Below are 17,142 nucleotides of genomic sequence, written 5' to 3'. Positions count from 1 at the left end.
GAATGATCTTAGTTTTGTTTTGTTTTGTTTTTTTTTTTTAATTTTTATTTATTTATGATAGTCACAGAGAGAGAGAGAGGCGCAGAGACACAGGCAGAGGGAGAAGCAGGCTCCATGCACCGGGAGCCCGATGTGGGATTCGATCCCGGGTCTCCAGGATCGCGCCCTGGGCCAAAGGCAGGCGCCAAACCGCTGCGCCACCCAGGGATCCCTGATCTTAGTTTTGTAACCACAACCACCACCAAAACCCTAAAAGGTCAGAAACCTATACTTAGTGAGGCTATGGATTGAGGTTACACAGACCTTCAAGCCAGAATGCCTGGGACCAAATCTTGATTCCAATATTGTAGTGGGCTGAATGGTGACCTCCCCTAAAAAGTAAGTCCACCTGGAAACTGTGAATATAACCTTATTTGGAAAAAGGGTCTTTAGGGTTGTAAGGAAATTAAAGATCTTGAGATGAGACCATCTGGTTTAGGCTGGGCTTTAAATCCAATGATAAGTGCCATTATAAAAGAGAAGGGGATGGGTACCTATGTGGCTCAGTCAGTTGAACATCCAACTCTTGATTTTGGCTCAGGCTGTGATCTCAGGGTTGTGGGATCGAGCCCCACATCAGGCTCAGTAGGGAGTCTGCCTGAGACTCTCTTCTTCTTCCTAATCTCTCTCTCTCTCTCAAAAGAGAGAGAGAGAGAAGGACAAAAGACATGGGGGAAGGTGATGTGCTGGTAGAGGCAGACACTGGAGTGATGTGTCTACAAGCCAAGAAACACCAAGGATGGCTGGCAGCTACCAGAAGCCAGAGGAGGTGCAGGGCACACATTCTCCCTCAGCCTCAACCCAATACCTGACTTCAGACTTCTGGACTCTAGAACTACAAGAGAATGAATTTCTGTTGTTTTAAGTCATCCAGTTTGTAGTAATTTGTTATGGCAGCCCTAGGAAACTAATACAAATTCAGCACTAAGCTGAGTGACCTTGGGGAAGTTACTTGGCATCTTTATACCTCAGTCTCCCCAGCTGTAAAATAGAAATTTTAATAATCCCTTAGGATTGTTGTGAGGATTGATAGATTCATGTGTGTGGCATCCTCAGAGCTGCTTCGCACAGCAAGCACGCTATTTATCATTACTGGGTTCATCTCCTCCTTCTCACAAACATACATATGCAGGCATTGAGAAGTGTCTGGGCAATATCTCTGAGTATCAAGATCAAAAGTAATACTTTTTTCTGTTGTGCTTCTCTGTGTTTTACAAATTATGTACAAGGAATATGCATCATGCATCAGTTTTACGGTCAGAGGGCATTTATTAATTTTAAATGATCATTTAATTTATATAAGAGGCTGCATATCTGCAAGCTCATCTTCAGATAAAAATTGCTGTGCTATGTTTTGCAGTGATGGAATATTTAAACAACATGCATGCTAGCAGGACCCACAGAGTGCTGGAGAAACAGCAATGTGATTATTAATACCTGAGAACTCCAATGTGCAAATTGTTACGGGTAAACTACTCTTTTGGAAGTTGAGAGGCTTTGAAAATTGCTTCCTGTTGCCTAGCACAAGGAAGTCTGATTTCTTGGTATACTATACTTAGTATACTTGTATACTTGTGGAAACACTAACAGTATTAGTTTCCACACTAACAGTATTTCTATAATAACAGTGTGAAACTTCCAGGTTTCCTATGACAGTCTTTCTGTCTTTGGAGTTTACAAACCACCTGTCTACTCTTCAGCTATCAAGCTATTTTCACTGTAAGCATCACACGGTATTTTAACTGACCCATTTCTCTTATGAAAGACACTATTTTTGTAATGAGGCACTTAACCTGACCCAATCACCCTTGAGTTAAGGCTTGCTGAGGATGAGAATGTAACACAATATGAAGTATGAGAGAAGGGACACAGGGAAGAGTGTTGACCAGCAATCATGATGAGGCGGAAAGGCACTATCCTTCTGGGCTCTCTGGGGTCGAGAACAAGAAGCATTTCATCTTCTGCAAAATCGGCTTCCTGGCCCAACCATAGGGAGGTGGGTGGAAAGTACCTGTTAATAATCACCTGCAAAAAACAGCATCTGCAAGTTATTGTTATCAACAGGTACTTCCTGTCATGTGAAGAAGGTTACGTTTTAGCGCAGTGGAAAGCAAGGGCCTGCCATGTTACCCTTCTTACTCAAGCTCACCCTCCATGTGAGTTGTAGGACTGGGGCCACTTGTGGCAGGTCAAGACAGGTAACCCCAGCATGCTTTTGACTTGGGGGCGGTAGCTGTCCCTTCCTTTGTCAAGCCCGGTCCCCAGGTGTTTGCTGGGAGCCTGGGGCAGGGAATGCACTGTGTAGGCTCTGCTGGGACACCTCTCCTGGTGTCACAAGGTGAGAGCTCTGCTTGGCTTCTCATTTCAGCTCTGGCACTGTCCAACTGCTCCCCTTCCTCGCTGCTACATACATTCCTTCAGCCTGGCCTTATTGCCTCCAGCCTCTGATGACTAGGATCAGTTTGCGCATGTCCTTCTCTACCTATTCCTAAGTGGGCTTTTGTCTAGTGATTTTTTCCTAGAGTAACTTGAAGCAGGACAGACCAGAAATTTTAAAAAATACCTGGAAAGCAGGAGGGAGGGAGGCCAGGAGTGAGAGAGGCAGGGAAGGAGAGGCAAAGATAACAAACAAGTTTATAACCATCAGGCAGTACTCAAGAAGTTCTCTTCTCTTTCTTCACCGCCCCTAGTTATTCAATCTTGTAACCCAGCATCCTCTCTGTATTCTCTGGGTCCCCCCACTGTGTCCTTACCCCTCTTCCTTTTGGTGGAGATCCTGCAGACCCAAATGGAGTTCCCAAAGGCCTGACAAGATTCATGCCATCTGGGGAGGAATCTCTCCCTGTTCAGCTATCTCTGACTGTCGTCCTTGTGGAGGCCAAGAAAATTAAGGCCATTCCACTTTAAGTTCAGTGTTAGCACAAGTACAGCCATCCCAGGCCCCTGTGAATAAGGGCTGAACTTTACATTACTTCAGTTACAGGAAGAAAACAGTTTACAGCTTAACATCCTAGAAAGCCCCTATTAGAATGAGAACAGAGCCCAAGCCAAGGGCAGGAAGCCCCTATTAGAATAAGAACAGAGCTCAATGCCCTTGAAAGCCCCAAATCAAAATGTAAACAGAACTTGAAGAATTGCTCCAGCCCTTCTGGAGGTCCCCTAGACCAGCCCTTAAAACTAAGCTGAAACCCACCTCGGGGTCCAAGTCCCTGCTCCGCTGTATCCGGTTTACTTGGACCCAAGCTCGAGCTTGCTAATAAACCCTCGTGTGTTTGCATCGGTGTCGGCTCCTTGGTGGTTTCTCGGATTCGTAATCTTGGGCACAACAGTCCTGGTCCCGCCCCCCCTGCCCTCCGCTGCCCCATCTCCTCGGTGGTTCTCCTTTGTCTGTCTTCTAAGTGTGGATGTGTTCTCGGAGTCTCAAGCTTCCCCCGGAACCTCCTGCTAAGCCTGCCTCTTGAACCTTTATGTCTAGACTTGATTTCTCTCCTGAGCTCCAGGCATCTGTATCCAGCCGACTTCTGAATGTTTCCACCACTGTGTTCCAATAGCAACTTAAATAAAATATATACAAACACAGAACTCATTATCCATTTCCCCGAAATTGCCTCACACCTCCTAAGACCTCAGTATTTGCTAAAGCATCAAAAGCCTCCTACTGACCAAAATGGACACCGCCAAGTCACCTTGATCTTCCCCTCCCTTGTACCACACTTGGGATTCACTTGAGTCATTTTCATATCTCCTGCGGCTGCTTTTTACTCTCCCTTTGTTTCCAGGATCTTCTTGGGCAGGCTGCTGTGGGGGCTGTTAACTGTTCTTCCTCTCTTCCACCATACAGCTTTTGTCCCCCAGGGCTTCCAGAATACCTTCCTGACAAAGCTCTGATCCCACTCGTTGGTATTCAAAGCCTTCTATGACTGGGCTTCTATTCCACTCTTTCACTTTTTCTGACCTTATTCTAAATGTGCTCTTAAAGTTTTTAGACAAGAGGGTGACTCTAATGTCTTGGAGGGCTACATAAGCATACCACAGCCTAAGCCAGAGTCAATGCACTTGAATCTGAGAAAATGAAGCCTAAGAGCGACCAATCACAGCCAGCCAACTGGGCTTCCCCAAGAAAGGCAACCACTTCCACTATAACCAAATACTCGCTTTGATTTACTTAAGCATCTTCTCTATAGGAACCCTGTCCCCAGCTCCTGTCCTGGAAAATCCTAACCACCCTTAGAGTTTGACATTACCTGATGTGAATTGGTGCGTGCTCAAATAAATTCTTGAAAATTTTAACATGCTTAACGTTTATCCACACGACCGAACCCTACACTCTTGGTTGCTGAAATCACTCCATATTCTTCACATGTGCCCTATCATTTTTGGCTTCTGTGCCTTTGCAGATCCTATGCTTTCAGCCTGAAATGCCCTTTTATCCCAGCTTTGAATTCCCAAACCTACCCATCTCTAAACATCACCACTGTCAAGATTCTCAAATCTTGGCAGCAAATGAATTACTTGCCCATTGACCATCTGTAGCATTTTTATCTCTACCTCTCTTAGGACTCACGACATTTGAGCCTGTGTTATGTCCCTGATCAGGTACATCTGGCAGGGGAAGGCTCCCATCTGATTCAACTTTGAATCTCCCACAGCACTTTGTGCTGCCCCATGTCCCAGGGCAGGCCAGTCTCTGCCAATAACCAAATAAATGACTGTGTACTCTTGAACATCCCCCTCCATCAGATCTCTACTGAGGACCATGACAAATGTCCAGGAAGATAGCAACTTGGTTTCTGACCTCTAGGAGCTTCTAGAGATTAGGCTAACATCTGCTAATTGATAAAAAGCAATGGAAGAGAAAGAATACGATTACTGGGAATATACACTATATACATTCTAGTAAGTCAGGAAAGAGGCTCCTTTTTATGAAATGGCATTGGATCTTAGTAACAGGTTTATTTTGGATGGGTGAAAAGAAGGGCATCCCAGGTGGATGGAGTAATAGGATTAGGACAGCGAAAGGCATGGGGACAAGGGCCTAATGTTCACCATGTCCCACTCATGCTAGGATGTGGGCTCAGCACCTTGTATGCATTATTTTATGTAATCCTACAACAATCCTGCATAGCAGATAGCATCACTGCCAATTTTATAAATAAGGAGGCTGAGGCACGAGGGGATTAAAGAACTGGCCAAGGTTATACAGGGTTAGGTGGCAGAGCTGAGATTTGAAAAAGGCAGTCTGCTTCTGTTGCACCACGCTGCCTCCTCTAGAGCAAAACACAGAAACATCACTGAGTATTTTCTTCAGGGCTCAGTATAAGATAGTTGACTCTGAATGCCAGTCTGTCCATCTAGAGAAGCGAGGAGGCTCTTCAGCAAGTTGAGAGTGGCGTGGGGAGAAATGATTAGGGAAGAAAGCCCTCGAACTGAGGAGTGTCTCCAGACTAGCAGAAAGAACAAAGAAGGGACACAGACTCAAGTCTGGATTATCACCCACTCCAGCCTACTATAGTGACAAAGGAGGAGAAATAACCCGAGTGAACAGATTGGTTGTAATGAACACCTATCCTCAGAGGTGATAAAAGAGACAATGATGGGAGGAAACTTACTTGGTCTCATTGGCGCATCGGATCTTACAGCCTTCCTTGGGAATCACCAAGCCCAGATGCATTCGGAGTCTGCAGTTGGTGGGCCCCGTGTGTGGCCACACGTGAGTTCCTGGGTGCATAATGGAATATTTGATCTGCACAGAAAATATAACAAACTGGTCATCCATTTATTGAGGGGTGGGGGAAAGGCTAAATTCAAGTGACAGGATAAAATTACTATCAATTTGGATATGAACCTTTGTAAGACTCAGAATTTTTATTCTCATCTTATTTCTTTGTTATCAAAATAAGGACTCACATTTCCCACAAGAAGCTAAACACTGAATAGTTCCCTCCCTCAATTCTGACTTCAACCACAAGAAATTACGTTTCATTGGAGAGTGAAAAAAAGATGCCTTTGCTGGGCCAGATAAATGTTTCTTTAGAAATGTCAGCACTCCCTTATTCCTAATAACTAACTGCGTTCTTCCCATCATTGAAGACACGTTTGGTACCTGTCCTCTTCTGCATCCTGTTGTCTCAGGAAATTTATCTAGTAAAGAACAGGTTTTAGGAGCTCCTTTACAGGCATTTTCATTTTTTCTTCCTAGAATGAGAAATGATAAAGTCATTTTGTTAGAAACAAATCATAGGAAAACTTTAAGTCTTCCCATTTTGGCCATGTGCAATCTGTATTGTCACCGTCACGAGGAATGAGAAAGCTAAGCAAACACAAGAAGACGAAGTGTAGCTGACAGTAACTGGCAGAGCAAAAGGACCAGACATCTCCACTGTGTTGGATTATCAAAGGACATCTAATGGACAAGGTGAGCGTTGACTATTTATTCTTCTCCCTGTAACAGGTAAAATAATGGCCCCCTCCCAAGGGTGTCCATATTGTAGGCAGGAGACAATGAGTATGTTATGCTATATGGCAAGGGGAAATAAAGGTTGCAGATGACACTGAGATTTCTAATCAGCTGACCTGAAAATAAAGAGAATATCCTGGATTAACTGGATAGGCCCCATGTAATCAAATAATCTTTCAGTATGGAAGAGGGACACAGAATAGTCAGTGTCAGAGTGATACAGAATGAGACAGACTTGACTGGCCATTGCTGGCTTTGAAGATGGAATGTGGGCAGAGTCTAGAAGCCAGAGCCTCCAGAGGGAATACAGCCCTGAGGATACTCTAGTTTTAGCCCAATGAGACCATTGTAGACTTCGGAGCTCCAGAGCTACAAAGATAATACATTTGTATAATTTTAAAGCCACTAAGTTTGTGGTAATTTGTCAGAGCAGTTGTAGTAGATTCCCTAAGGAAAAACGTAGCTTCTATTTCTAATCTAAAAATGCATTTCTAGGACTACATCAAAGAGTTACCTAAACATTTTTAATTGGAATTTAATGTCTTTTTCATTGTGCAGATCAGCCTTTATATGTTGATAAAGAACAGGATTTAAATGAAGAGGGGAAGGAGTATCTGAGAGATGATGTTTTCTATAAGTAACTGCGTCAGGAACACAAATTTTGGGACATAGTCTTAAACATCCTGGACTACACAAATTTCTTCACCAATGACAAAATGACTATGTCTTAGAGAAGACATGCTTAGAAATGTACACAGCATTATTTGCTCTTATGGAGGAGTAAAACAATGGATTTTTTTAAAGATAGAAAAATTTTAATTTCCTATTCAAGATTTCACAAGGGGCTGCTACACAAAACTGAGTTTAATTTTATCTAGTTAATGTTAGTTGTGTCCTAAGATAATCATATACTAAAATTAAAATGAGAGTTACGAGGAATACAACTTAACAGCATTCTCCTCAAACAGACCTCAATATTTTAGAAAACAGCTTCTATATGTATGTTAGCTTTTCCTAAGTAATTTTTTTGCCCTTTGAGTAAAATGTTAGTTGCTGTTTCTAGTGATTAATGGAGTACCCCAAATGAGATGAATGATAAATGCCAGTCTGAATAAATAGGTTCCTGTATACGTCTTCATAAAGCATTTTTTTTTTTTTTTTAGATTTTATTTATTTATTCCTGAGAGACACCGAGAGGCAGAAGCATAGGCAGAGGGTGAAGCAGACTCCCTGTGGGCAGACTGATGCACCTGAGCCAAAGGCAGGCACTCAACCACTGAGCCACCCAGGCACCCCTTTATAAAGCATTTTTTAAAAGATTTATTTATTTATTCATGATAGACATAGAGATAGAGATAGAGAGAGAGAGAGAGAGAGAGAGAGAGAGAGAGGCAGAGACACAGGCAGAGGGAGAAGCAGGCTCCACGCTGGGAGCCCGACGTAGGACTTGATCCCGGGTCTCCAGGATCGCGCCCTGGGCCAAAGGCAGGCGCCAAATCGCTGAGCCACCCTGGGATCCCCCATAAAGCATTTTTAAGCCTAGCTTCCCATGCCTTCCCTTATGCAGGATCTGGGGATGGCTTGGTAGGAGTCCCCAATTCTGGGCTCTATGCTATGCAGGCAGCAGTTGAGTGAATCCTGGAAGCTTTAGGAGGAACTGGAAGTGGCTGGACTTCCCACCGGCATAGTAGAGAGGGCTGGAAACATATCACTTCGTGAATAGGTGTGATGTACCTTAATGAGTGGGTAACCTCTCATAATGAGTGGGTAACCTAATGGACTGGGTGTCACTGGGACTGCCACTTGGTCAGGACTAAATATGAGACAGTGCCTCTAGCCACTGAGACAAATAAATCTTTTCTAGTCTGTAAACACATATTCTCTGTGGAGGGAAAAGCTATATAGTAGATGTTTGACATTCGTGGATTACCACTGGTAACCTTAAGTGTTTACATGTGATGGCAAGGATTTAGGAGTGCAACAACAATTCCATGGTGCTCACTGTGGGCCAGGAACAACTTGACATACTTAAAAGGACTCATCTGATGCCTACAACACCTGCTATTAGCGTTCTATTTTAAAGAGGAACAAAGGCACAGGGAGGCCACACGATAAGTGGCACAGCAGGAATTCCAGCCAAATTGGACCCAGTCCATGTTCTTAACCATGACCCAAGTAACCATGACCTAGAACCACCCCTCCATTGCTGTTATTATTATACAACATATGATTGTGATGTAATAAAAAAGTGGTACTACTATCACCTACTGGATAATTGTCAGATCTTTTGAGAGTACTCACTGATCCTAGTAATGACCCCATACTTGAGGCACAAATTTCATTGTTTCTTTTCAGTGAGGTTCTGAGGCTCAGAGATTCAAAAATATGTTCACATCACACAACTAACAAGTGGTGCAGCCAGGCCTCCAACCTGGGATTGTTGGTCTCCAAAACATATGCTTTAGAGCATAATTTATAATTTTGTCACATCATGGAGTAGAAAGCAGTTGTGAGAAGCAAATGCTCAGCTGAGGAGGAAACTATCCGGCAGTTGAATTCATTATGGCTTTATTGTTCTTTTATTATTTCTCACTGAGTTTAACTCTCAAGAAGTGATCAACTTTGTTTCTTGGGGAAGATGGCCCTAGAAGTTCTGTAAACGCAGGTTTGGAAGAATCAATGGGCTACTTTGTTTACATGTGAATATACTTTTTTTTGTTTGTTTTTTTGTTGTGAATACACTTTATAAGAAATATTCGTGGGGTTGGGACTTTTAAAGGTCTTGGATTGTATCTTTTTTAGTTTCAAGGCTCTGCTGAGGTAACAGGTTCATCTTGCAGGACAATTCTGACCAACTGGCAGTGGCTACCTAGAACACTGTTGAGAAGGATTCAAAAGTTCTGCTTGAGCAGAACTAGATTAGGAAGGCTATTGAGATTAGTTAGCACTGTCTCCCATGGGTTCTGGAGGAAAGAATAACTGCACATTCTTGCATGGCATACCAAGTATGGTATGGTATATTTGCTGACCATAATTTTAGTGTTCATTGTTGGTGATAATTAATAAACTTAGAAATTTTTTTTTTTATTCATGAGACACACAGAGAGAGAGAAAGGCAGAGACATAGGCAGAGGTGGGACTTATCTTGGATCCTGGGATCAGGCCCTGAGCCAAAGGCACTCAACAAGGTGTCTGGGCTGAGCCATCCAGGCAATTCTGATAATTAATAAACTTGAACAAAACTGACATTCCATAACATTCCCTTTGCAGTTTGAAAATGGATTTGTAGGCGACAAACTATTATTTACCTTTGTTGATGTTGTTTTTTTTCTCCAACTCAAAAGTTGGCCATTTAAAACAGAATAAATATTCTTCAGTCTTGATTATGCTACTGGGAGACTCATCATGATTCCCACTACCATCTGGAGAGAGATGAAACTTCCAGCCACAGCTTTACGGCCTTCAACTCTCTAGCAGCATCCTTTCCTACCTAGAACTAGACAAACTCTAAGTCTTAACTAAATCAGATGTTCATCAGCCTCTCTGTCCGACCCTGAGATCTCAGCGTGGCTCAGAAACTGTCCTGCTGCCTCCCTTCCTCACATCTTCCCCAGCCCCTCCTGCCACGGGATTCTCCCTCCAGTTTGAGTCACAGCACCTGAGAGGGCATCTGCCTTCAGGAATTCCATCCTGCTTCTACGTGAGCTATGGTACTAGCTGTCTTCAAAACTCTTTAAACTGTGACTTTGCTTCTAGAAGACAGTTAACTGGATTCGTCCCAGAAGCCTGGAGCCACAAAGAAAAGGCCACAAAGAACCTTAACAGAACTTCCGAAAAGAAAAACTATGTGACTTATATTCTCTTATGACAAAAAAAAAAAAAAAAAAAAAAAAAAAAAAGAACTGGAAATAAATTTCTATTTAATTAACTGCAACTAATTGGAAAATACAGGCATATGATAGCCCTCACCCGAAATACACAACTCAATCATTTTGGGTCAAAATGGAAATCAAGATAGAAATGCCATCACTGTCTGGAAACAATACAACAATACAAGTGAAAGTATCATACATTAGAGCCAAAGGAATATATTTTGCCACACTTAAAACATTTTTAAAAACATGCACAAGTTTGGGGCACCTGGGTGGCTCAGGTCATGATCCCAGGGTCCTGGGATGAAGCCCAGCATTGGATTCCTTGCTCAGCAGGGACCCTGTTTCTCTCCTCCTCTGCCACTCCCCCTGCTTGTGCTCTCTCTCTCTCAAATAAACATTTTTTTTTAAAAGCACAAATTTAAAGTCAAAATGTTGCCTTCAAATCTTGTCAGCATTATTTATTTTCTTGCTTGCTTAATACTTTTATATGCCCTGTAATGCTTTGCAGATTTCAACTTTATCTAAGCACCTGTTTTTAGCAGAGACTATGGTTCTGGAAATTACTGCCAGGATGCCTGCTATTCTTAAGCACTGTTCTAGGAAGCATAAGGATGCTAAAGCCTAAGGATGTTAATGCAACTGAGGCATCAGATGAACTTGTGAATGCTTGAGGCCAACAGAATTCATGCATTTTAGTGAGACTCCAATAGATAAAATTAGCATATTGTTCACATATTGACCTTGTAGCTCCCCTAAAAAAAATCTTGTTGGCAAAAAAGCTGACAGTCACTAAAAATCATGTGATGTCTCCTCTGATGGACGTATCCTTGAAAGTATTACTGAAGTAGCTCTTTTTTCTCTTATGTATAAACTATTCTGAAAGTTTAAGTGAGATAAACAACTGTGCTTATTTGTCCTTTAATGTAAACCCGCTGCTTGTCCTCCTCTCAATTTATTTGGTGCAGCTGAACATGTGCAACACATACTATTTAGTCTTCAAAATGGATTTATTTTTGGGTAGACTGTTAACAGGCTGACTTGATTTTTCAAGAAGAGAACTGGAAAGAGCCTTAAAGCTAAAATTCAATGCTCCTCATTTTCAGGATAGATTGCTATATTAATTCATCAAACACACACATACTGGAGCCCCGTGTATGTACCTGAGTCTGGGTTAAGCCTAAGAATGTTAGGTTGAATGTGACCACTTCCTATCCTTGGGGAGTGCAGACAGTGGTTATTATTGCCTGTCACTCTGGTGTCTTATCATCTCCAAGCCATGGTAACTCCATTTTGACATGCAACATCATCTCCATGCTACAGAGCAAATGATGCTCAGGGAAGGTCCTTTTTTTCGTTTAAAGATTTTATTTATTTATTCATGAGAGACAGAGAGAGAGAGAGAGAGAGAGAGAGAGAGAGGGAGAGAGAGAGGCAGAGACACAGGCAGAGGGAGAAGCAGGTTCCATGCAGGGAGCCCGACGTGCGACTTGATCCCAGGTCTCCAGGATCATGCCCTGGGCCGAAGGCGGTGCTAAACCGCTGAGCCACCAGGGCTGCCCAGGAAGGTCCTTTTTAAGATAGTAATTAGCACTTGGTGGACTTTTAGGTTAAGCCTACACAGTAGGGTTACTCTTTGTAATGTAACATTAAATGGAGAAAGATCAGGAAAACCAAAATATTATTTATATATATTTATCCATATACACACGTGAGTATACCTACATACATATACACACACATATTTACATGCACATATGCACAGAAATAATTGTTCATATACAGTTTTAAGAAACAATATTTTTTTCTGGGCAGTTTCCTTTAAGTTGGGGAATTCCAGCTCTGGGAAATAACTTGACAAGATTCGAGCCTTCTTCCCCTCAGGTCATTGGCTGCAGAGAACAATCTAGAAGTTGGGAGCTCACCTTGCTGCCACAGCGTAAACTGGCTCCAGTCACCTTTCTCCCTCAGGTTTTCGTCTTCGGGCAGGAAGAGGCCTTTGGCTTTATCCATCACTGCAAGGCCTTCATCACGGATTAACTTCCAGTTTCTTTCTAAGGACTAGAGGGAAGATTCTGGTTTTACTGGGTTGAAAATATGCCTGGTTGTCATTATAATGACTCTCAGTTTTTTGTTTATTTGATTCATAAAGTAATGAAATCTGTGCGCTCATCTAGATTGCTTATTTCAATTTCCTCAGGGACTTCCAGTCAAGGGTTTAAAAAAAGCTTACTATTATTTTTGAGAACTAAATGCCTTTCAGCATAAAAATGTCAATAATTCCTCAGAGAACAATCCCCTCCAAAAATTACTTTTACATTTGCCTAAAGGTTGTTTGTTGGTTTTTTAAATAATCACAAGTGAAGAAGAGTACTGCTCCTGTTGTACATGAGCATCAGTACATGAGCACACTACAGTGTGCTCCACACGACACCCTGGCATCCAAGCTAAAACACAAATCACAGACCTCATTTCATCTTTCAACAGAAACGGCAATTTCACGAAGATGCCATTCAACCTGGTAAATTTTAATTACATTTCCAAGACATCAGAAACGTGTCTATTGGAACATCTGATGAATTATAAAGTTAACAGCAAAACAAAGCAAATAAATGCCCTAGGGCTTAGAATTCAGCCAAAAAAAAAATATTTCTGACTTCTCATTTACCAGGGTGCTTTAGGCCCTGTCAGAAAGTGGGCTCAAGACCATCAGAGCCTTGGAGTGGCCAGGCAGATGCTGCTAGGTGTGTGGAAGGAACATTCTGGAGCTCTCAGCTCTAGGTGATCCTCACCAACATACTGTGATGCTGATGAGGGTGGGAGCAGAGAGGAAAGTAGGCCAGGGTGAGCTGGTGGTGGAGTGGCAAACCCAGAGGAACTACTCCTAGGAAAAAAAAAAGAATAAAAACTGCTTTCCTACTGTATGATTAGACTAATTGTACCGATAAACCAGGATTTTGAAACGCAAATAATGCCAAACATTTTTAGGTTAAATGAGAGATGGATGGAGTAGTATATGGAGTATATGGAGTAGTATATGGAGTATATGGAGATGGAGAGTATATGGAGAGAGAGGGACACAATACCTGATTTCAAGAGTCAGAGCTCAAGAGCATGGAACTAGAACTAATTAGTTACAAATAAAAAGAAGGATTCTGACACGCAAAAAAATGGAAACAACAATTAGTGCTCCCTCAAAATGGATTAATAGGCCTTGTAAAACATGGTTCTCTATCTTTTGAATTAATCAAGCAAAACTGGTTGACCCATTATTGGATAGAGTAAAGCATGAGATAACGTGCAATGTGTTTTTACCAACCCATCTTTATGAATTCATGATTCCATGGAGGAAAAGGGATAAGGAGCCAGGAAGACTGCATAGGTGGAGAGCTCCAAGGGACAGATGCCCTCAGAGATTTGTGTGAAAACATGGTGCCAACTTCAGCTCTTCCCCAGGAACATCTTTCATATTATATGACAATATTAGGTTTATTAAGATATTCTAGGCAAGACATAGATTTTCAGATTAGATACTGATTTTCTACTTCTTCTTTTCCCCTCTCATTTCTTTGTGTCTACTGGTTTATTTCTTTTTAAAATGCCAGCTTCACTGAGGTTATGATTGACAAAATTGTAAGATATTTAGAAGTGTACATCACGGCAATTTCATACACATATACATTGTGAAAAGATTTCCACCATCTGGTTAATTAACACATTCGTCACCTCACAAATTTATCTTTCATTTTTTAATGTTTTAATTTTTCCTGTTGAGAACATTAAGTTCTACTCTCTTGGCACATTTTAATTATACAATAAAGCGTTAACTATAGTCACCATGCTAAACACTAAATCCTCAGACCTCATTCATCTTATAGATGAAAGTTTATACCTTTTACCAACCTCTCCCTATTTCTTTTATTCCTCCACTCCACCCTGGCCTTGGCAACCACTTTTCTGCTCTGTTTCTATGAGTTTGACTTTCTTTCTTTCTTTTTTTTTTTTTTTAATTTAGATTCCACATGTAAGTGATACCATACAGTGTTTGTCTCTCTGTGACTGGCTTACCTCACTTAGCATAATGCACTCAAGGTCCACCATGTTGTTGCAAATGGCAGGATTTCCTTCTTTCTCAGATGAATCATATTCCAGTGTGTGTATGAGTGTATTTATGTATATTTATATATATCTTTATCCATCTACCCACTGATGGACATTTTGGTTGTCTCTATGTCTTATTGTGGACAATGATGCGATGAACATGAGAATGAAGATATCTCTTCAATAGCTCATTTTCATGGTCTTTGGATATATCCCAGAAGTGGGATTGCTGGGTCATGTGGTTGTTCTATATTTTTAATTTTTTGAGGAAACTCCATATTGTTTTCCATAGTGGCTAGGCCAATGTCCTGATTTTATACAGCTATTTCTGTGAGACCTCTCTATTGATTTGTGTCAATCCACAGCTACTGCTACCACCACACTGATTTATGCTGGTCTTGGTCATCAGTAATTTCAATATTACTTCATCCCAAGTAGGTAATTCATAAATAGCAAGTCAAAGGCAGAATTCCAATAAAAAAAAATACTCAAAAGCCCTCACGTTGGCAGGTCCCCTGAGTGACAGAATATGATGGTTTTTTCAAGAATCCCAAGAGTATGAAAAAGAAAAAAATGCACTCCATGTATTCACATCTTCTCAAATGTACCTAAATCACCAACACTCCTTGCGGCTATTGTAATTTGTTCAAGTTGATAGATAAATCTAGCAGATTCTTGTTGTCTCACAGATGAGGGGAGAATTACCTTTCTAACACATGAAATTACTTTTCGAATGAGGTTACTGGAGCCTTACACAGCAGGCTCTTCCCTTCTTCTCTCCTGGTATTTTAGAAATTTCTTTCATTTCTTTTGAAAGCTGATATTAGGAGCACCTTTGCACAGAGCTGATCTTTTGTTAGGAAAACAGGGTACAAAGCCCTAAGGAAAATGTTAAAGTGATTGCATCACTAAATAAGGTTTTAAAAATTCTTTTTAGGGGCAGGTTTTTACCAAAGTAATGAGTGCAGTTGGGTTTGTTGTTGGTTTTTTTTTTTTTTTTTTTTTCAACTTTGGAAAGATACAGCATGGTCTCTTTTATGGGCATCAGGAAGGAATCTGGGATGGGACCTGGGAATTTTATTTTTAAGCATGAACCAAGGAACCACATTGTATAAAATTCACATGATCACAGGGAATTAAACACCAAACCTATTATACAGGGTATGTGCATGTTTGAGAAAGAGGAGAGAGAGGGAGAGAGAGAGAAGGAGAGAGAAAAGGAGGGAGGGAAAGGATATGAATCTTCTCTATAGTAACACCACTCAGATGTTTGGGATGGCAAAAAAATTCCATTTCTTAGTAAATTCCAACAGGAACTTGAAGGCTCACACAGAGCAGATCATGCCTACCTTTTTAAAGGTCTCATCTAAAATATTAACTCTTTGACCCTAAATACACCCATTTCATAAAACTGAATAAAAGAAACTGATAGGGTTGGTATTTGAAATGACTGCCCGGGAGACAACAGCTTCTAATTCACATTTCTCTTTGTCGCAGCACAGATTTGAGAGCACAGAGATTTGATTGTTTATACAGTGCCACATGGCTTCGTAAACCTATCATGAGCACTTGCCTTTTATTGAACCTCAGCTATATTTGGCACTTTTGTTATCTCTAAGTGGAGTACCCAGCTTCAAGCCTCATTAATCCCACAACACACTACGGTTCTCTTTAATGCAGACCCTCTCCAAGCAGTTGATGTCCTCACTTCCCAGATATTCGGTTCATTCACTTGGATTACCAACAGCAGCTTTTCTCTTCAACATCAAAATAGATTAAGTCCATTTTTAAAGTCTTCTCCTAAAATGGATTTCTTGCAGAAAAGTCTTGAGAAGAGCTAGCTAAAGCTAAATTAATTCTTACAGTTAAATAGTTAAATTGCCCTTTCTATTTTCACTCAATTAAAAGTACATATTTTTAAAAGTCAAATAATACTACAGGTCTTATGATAAAAGCAGCTGTCTCTCACTCAAGTCTTCCCCCATCCTGAGTCCAACCCCGTTAATTCCTTTGAACACCTCTTCTGCTATTTACTTGCTTCTATATAAATACTATGTTTATACTGTTATTTCTTGATTTATTCATTTCAGACATTATCACTCATTTTTCTCCTAGGGAAGGTAACAAGTTAATAATGTGATGTCTTCTTTGCCCTCTCCTCAATCTAGCAACAGTTAATTTCACAAATCTTTCATACATCTGGGTAAATTCACATTCGGGTTTTATAACATCATGACAATGAGGTATCATTTGCCCTTGAGTCATACTGTGATGATTATCCTTCATCCCACGTTTCTGCCCTCTTTTCTTTGGCTTCATTTTCTAATGCACTTAACACAGTTTCTCCTTCATAGCACTTAAAGAGTGATACAAAATCTCTTGATACTATTCTGCCCCTTGCCAAAAACATCAGAGAAGCCACAACTTTCTTTCTTTTTCTGAAGATAACCCTGCAGTAGCCACCTGCCTTGCTTTGATCTGGACGTGCTGGGCAAGCATCATCAGGGAACTTTCCTTGGCTTTTGGCCTATGGTTATCTTCCTAATTACTGCATTCTAGTTGTTCCCAAGAAAGGACACAGCACAGGTAACACTAAATTTCTGAAAATATCTGAAGCTGTATTTCTACCTGACTGAAGGCTTGCCTGTTTATACAATTTGAGGTAGTAAATAA

The 17,142-nt window shown here is 41.1% G+C and overlaps 1 protein-coding gene across 12 annotated transcripts in view; it reads right to left on the bottom strand.

Moving 5' to 3' along the window:
• ASPH (aspartate beta-hydroxylase) overlaps positions 1-17,142 on the bottom strand; it is a 212,702-nt gene that overhangs the window by 9,941 nt on the left and 185,619 nt on the right. For 11 of the 12 annotated variants that reach the window (XM_072804506.1, XM_072804507.1, XM_072804511.1 and 8 more), the window contains 3 exons: positions 12,294-12,429; positions 6,143-6,234; positions 5,649-5,782 (listed from right to left, as the gene is read on the bottom strand). In XM_072804506.1, the coding sequence (XP_072660607.1) occupies positions 5,649-5,782; positions 6,143-6,234; positions 12,294-12,429 (362 nt within the window). Of the gene's footprint in view, positions 1-1,284; positions 2,065-5,648; positions 5,783-6,142; positions 6,235-12,293; positions 12,430-17,142 lie in introns of those variants that run through there. The other variant, XM_072804509.1, reaches the window with a different exon arrangement.

The sequence above is a fragment of the Canis lupus genome, chromosome 28 (genome assembly GCF_048164855.1).
Source record: "Canis lupus baileyi chromosome 28, mCanLup2.hap1, whole genome shotgun sequence".
NCBI classification, from domain to species: domain Eukaryota; kingdom Metazoa; phylum Chordata; class Mammalia; order Carnivora; family Canidae; genus Canis; species Canis lupus.
Note: the sequence above shows the minus strand (reverse complement) of the source record. Positions and strands in the feature narration are given on the sequence as shown.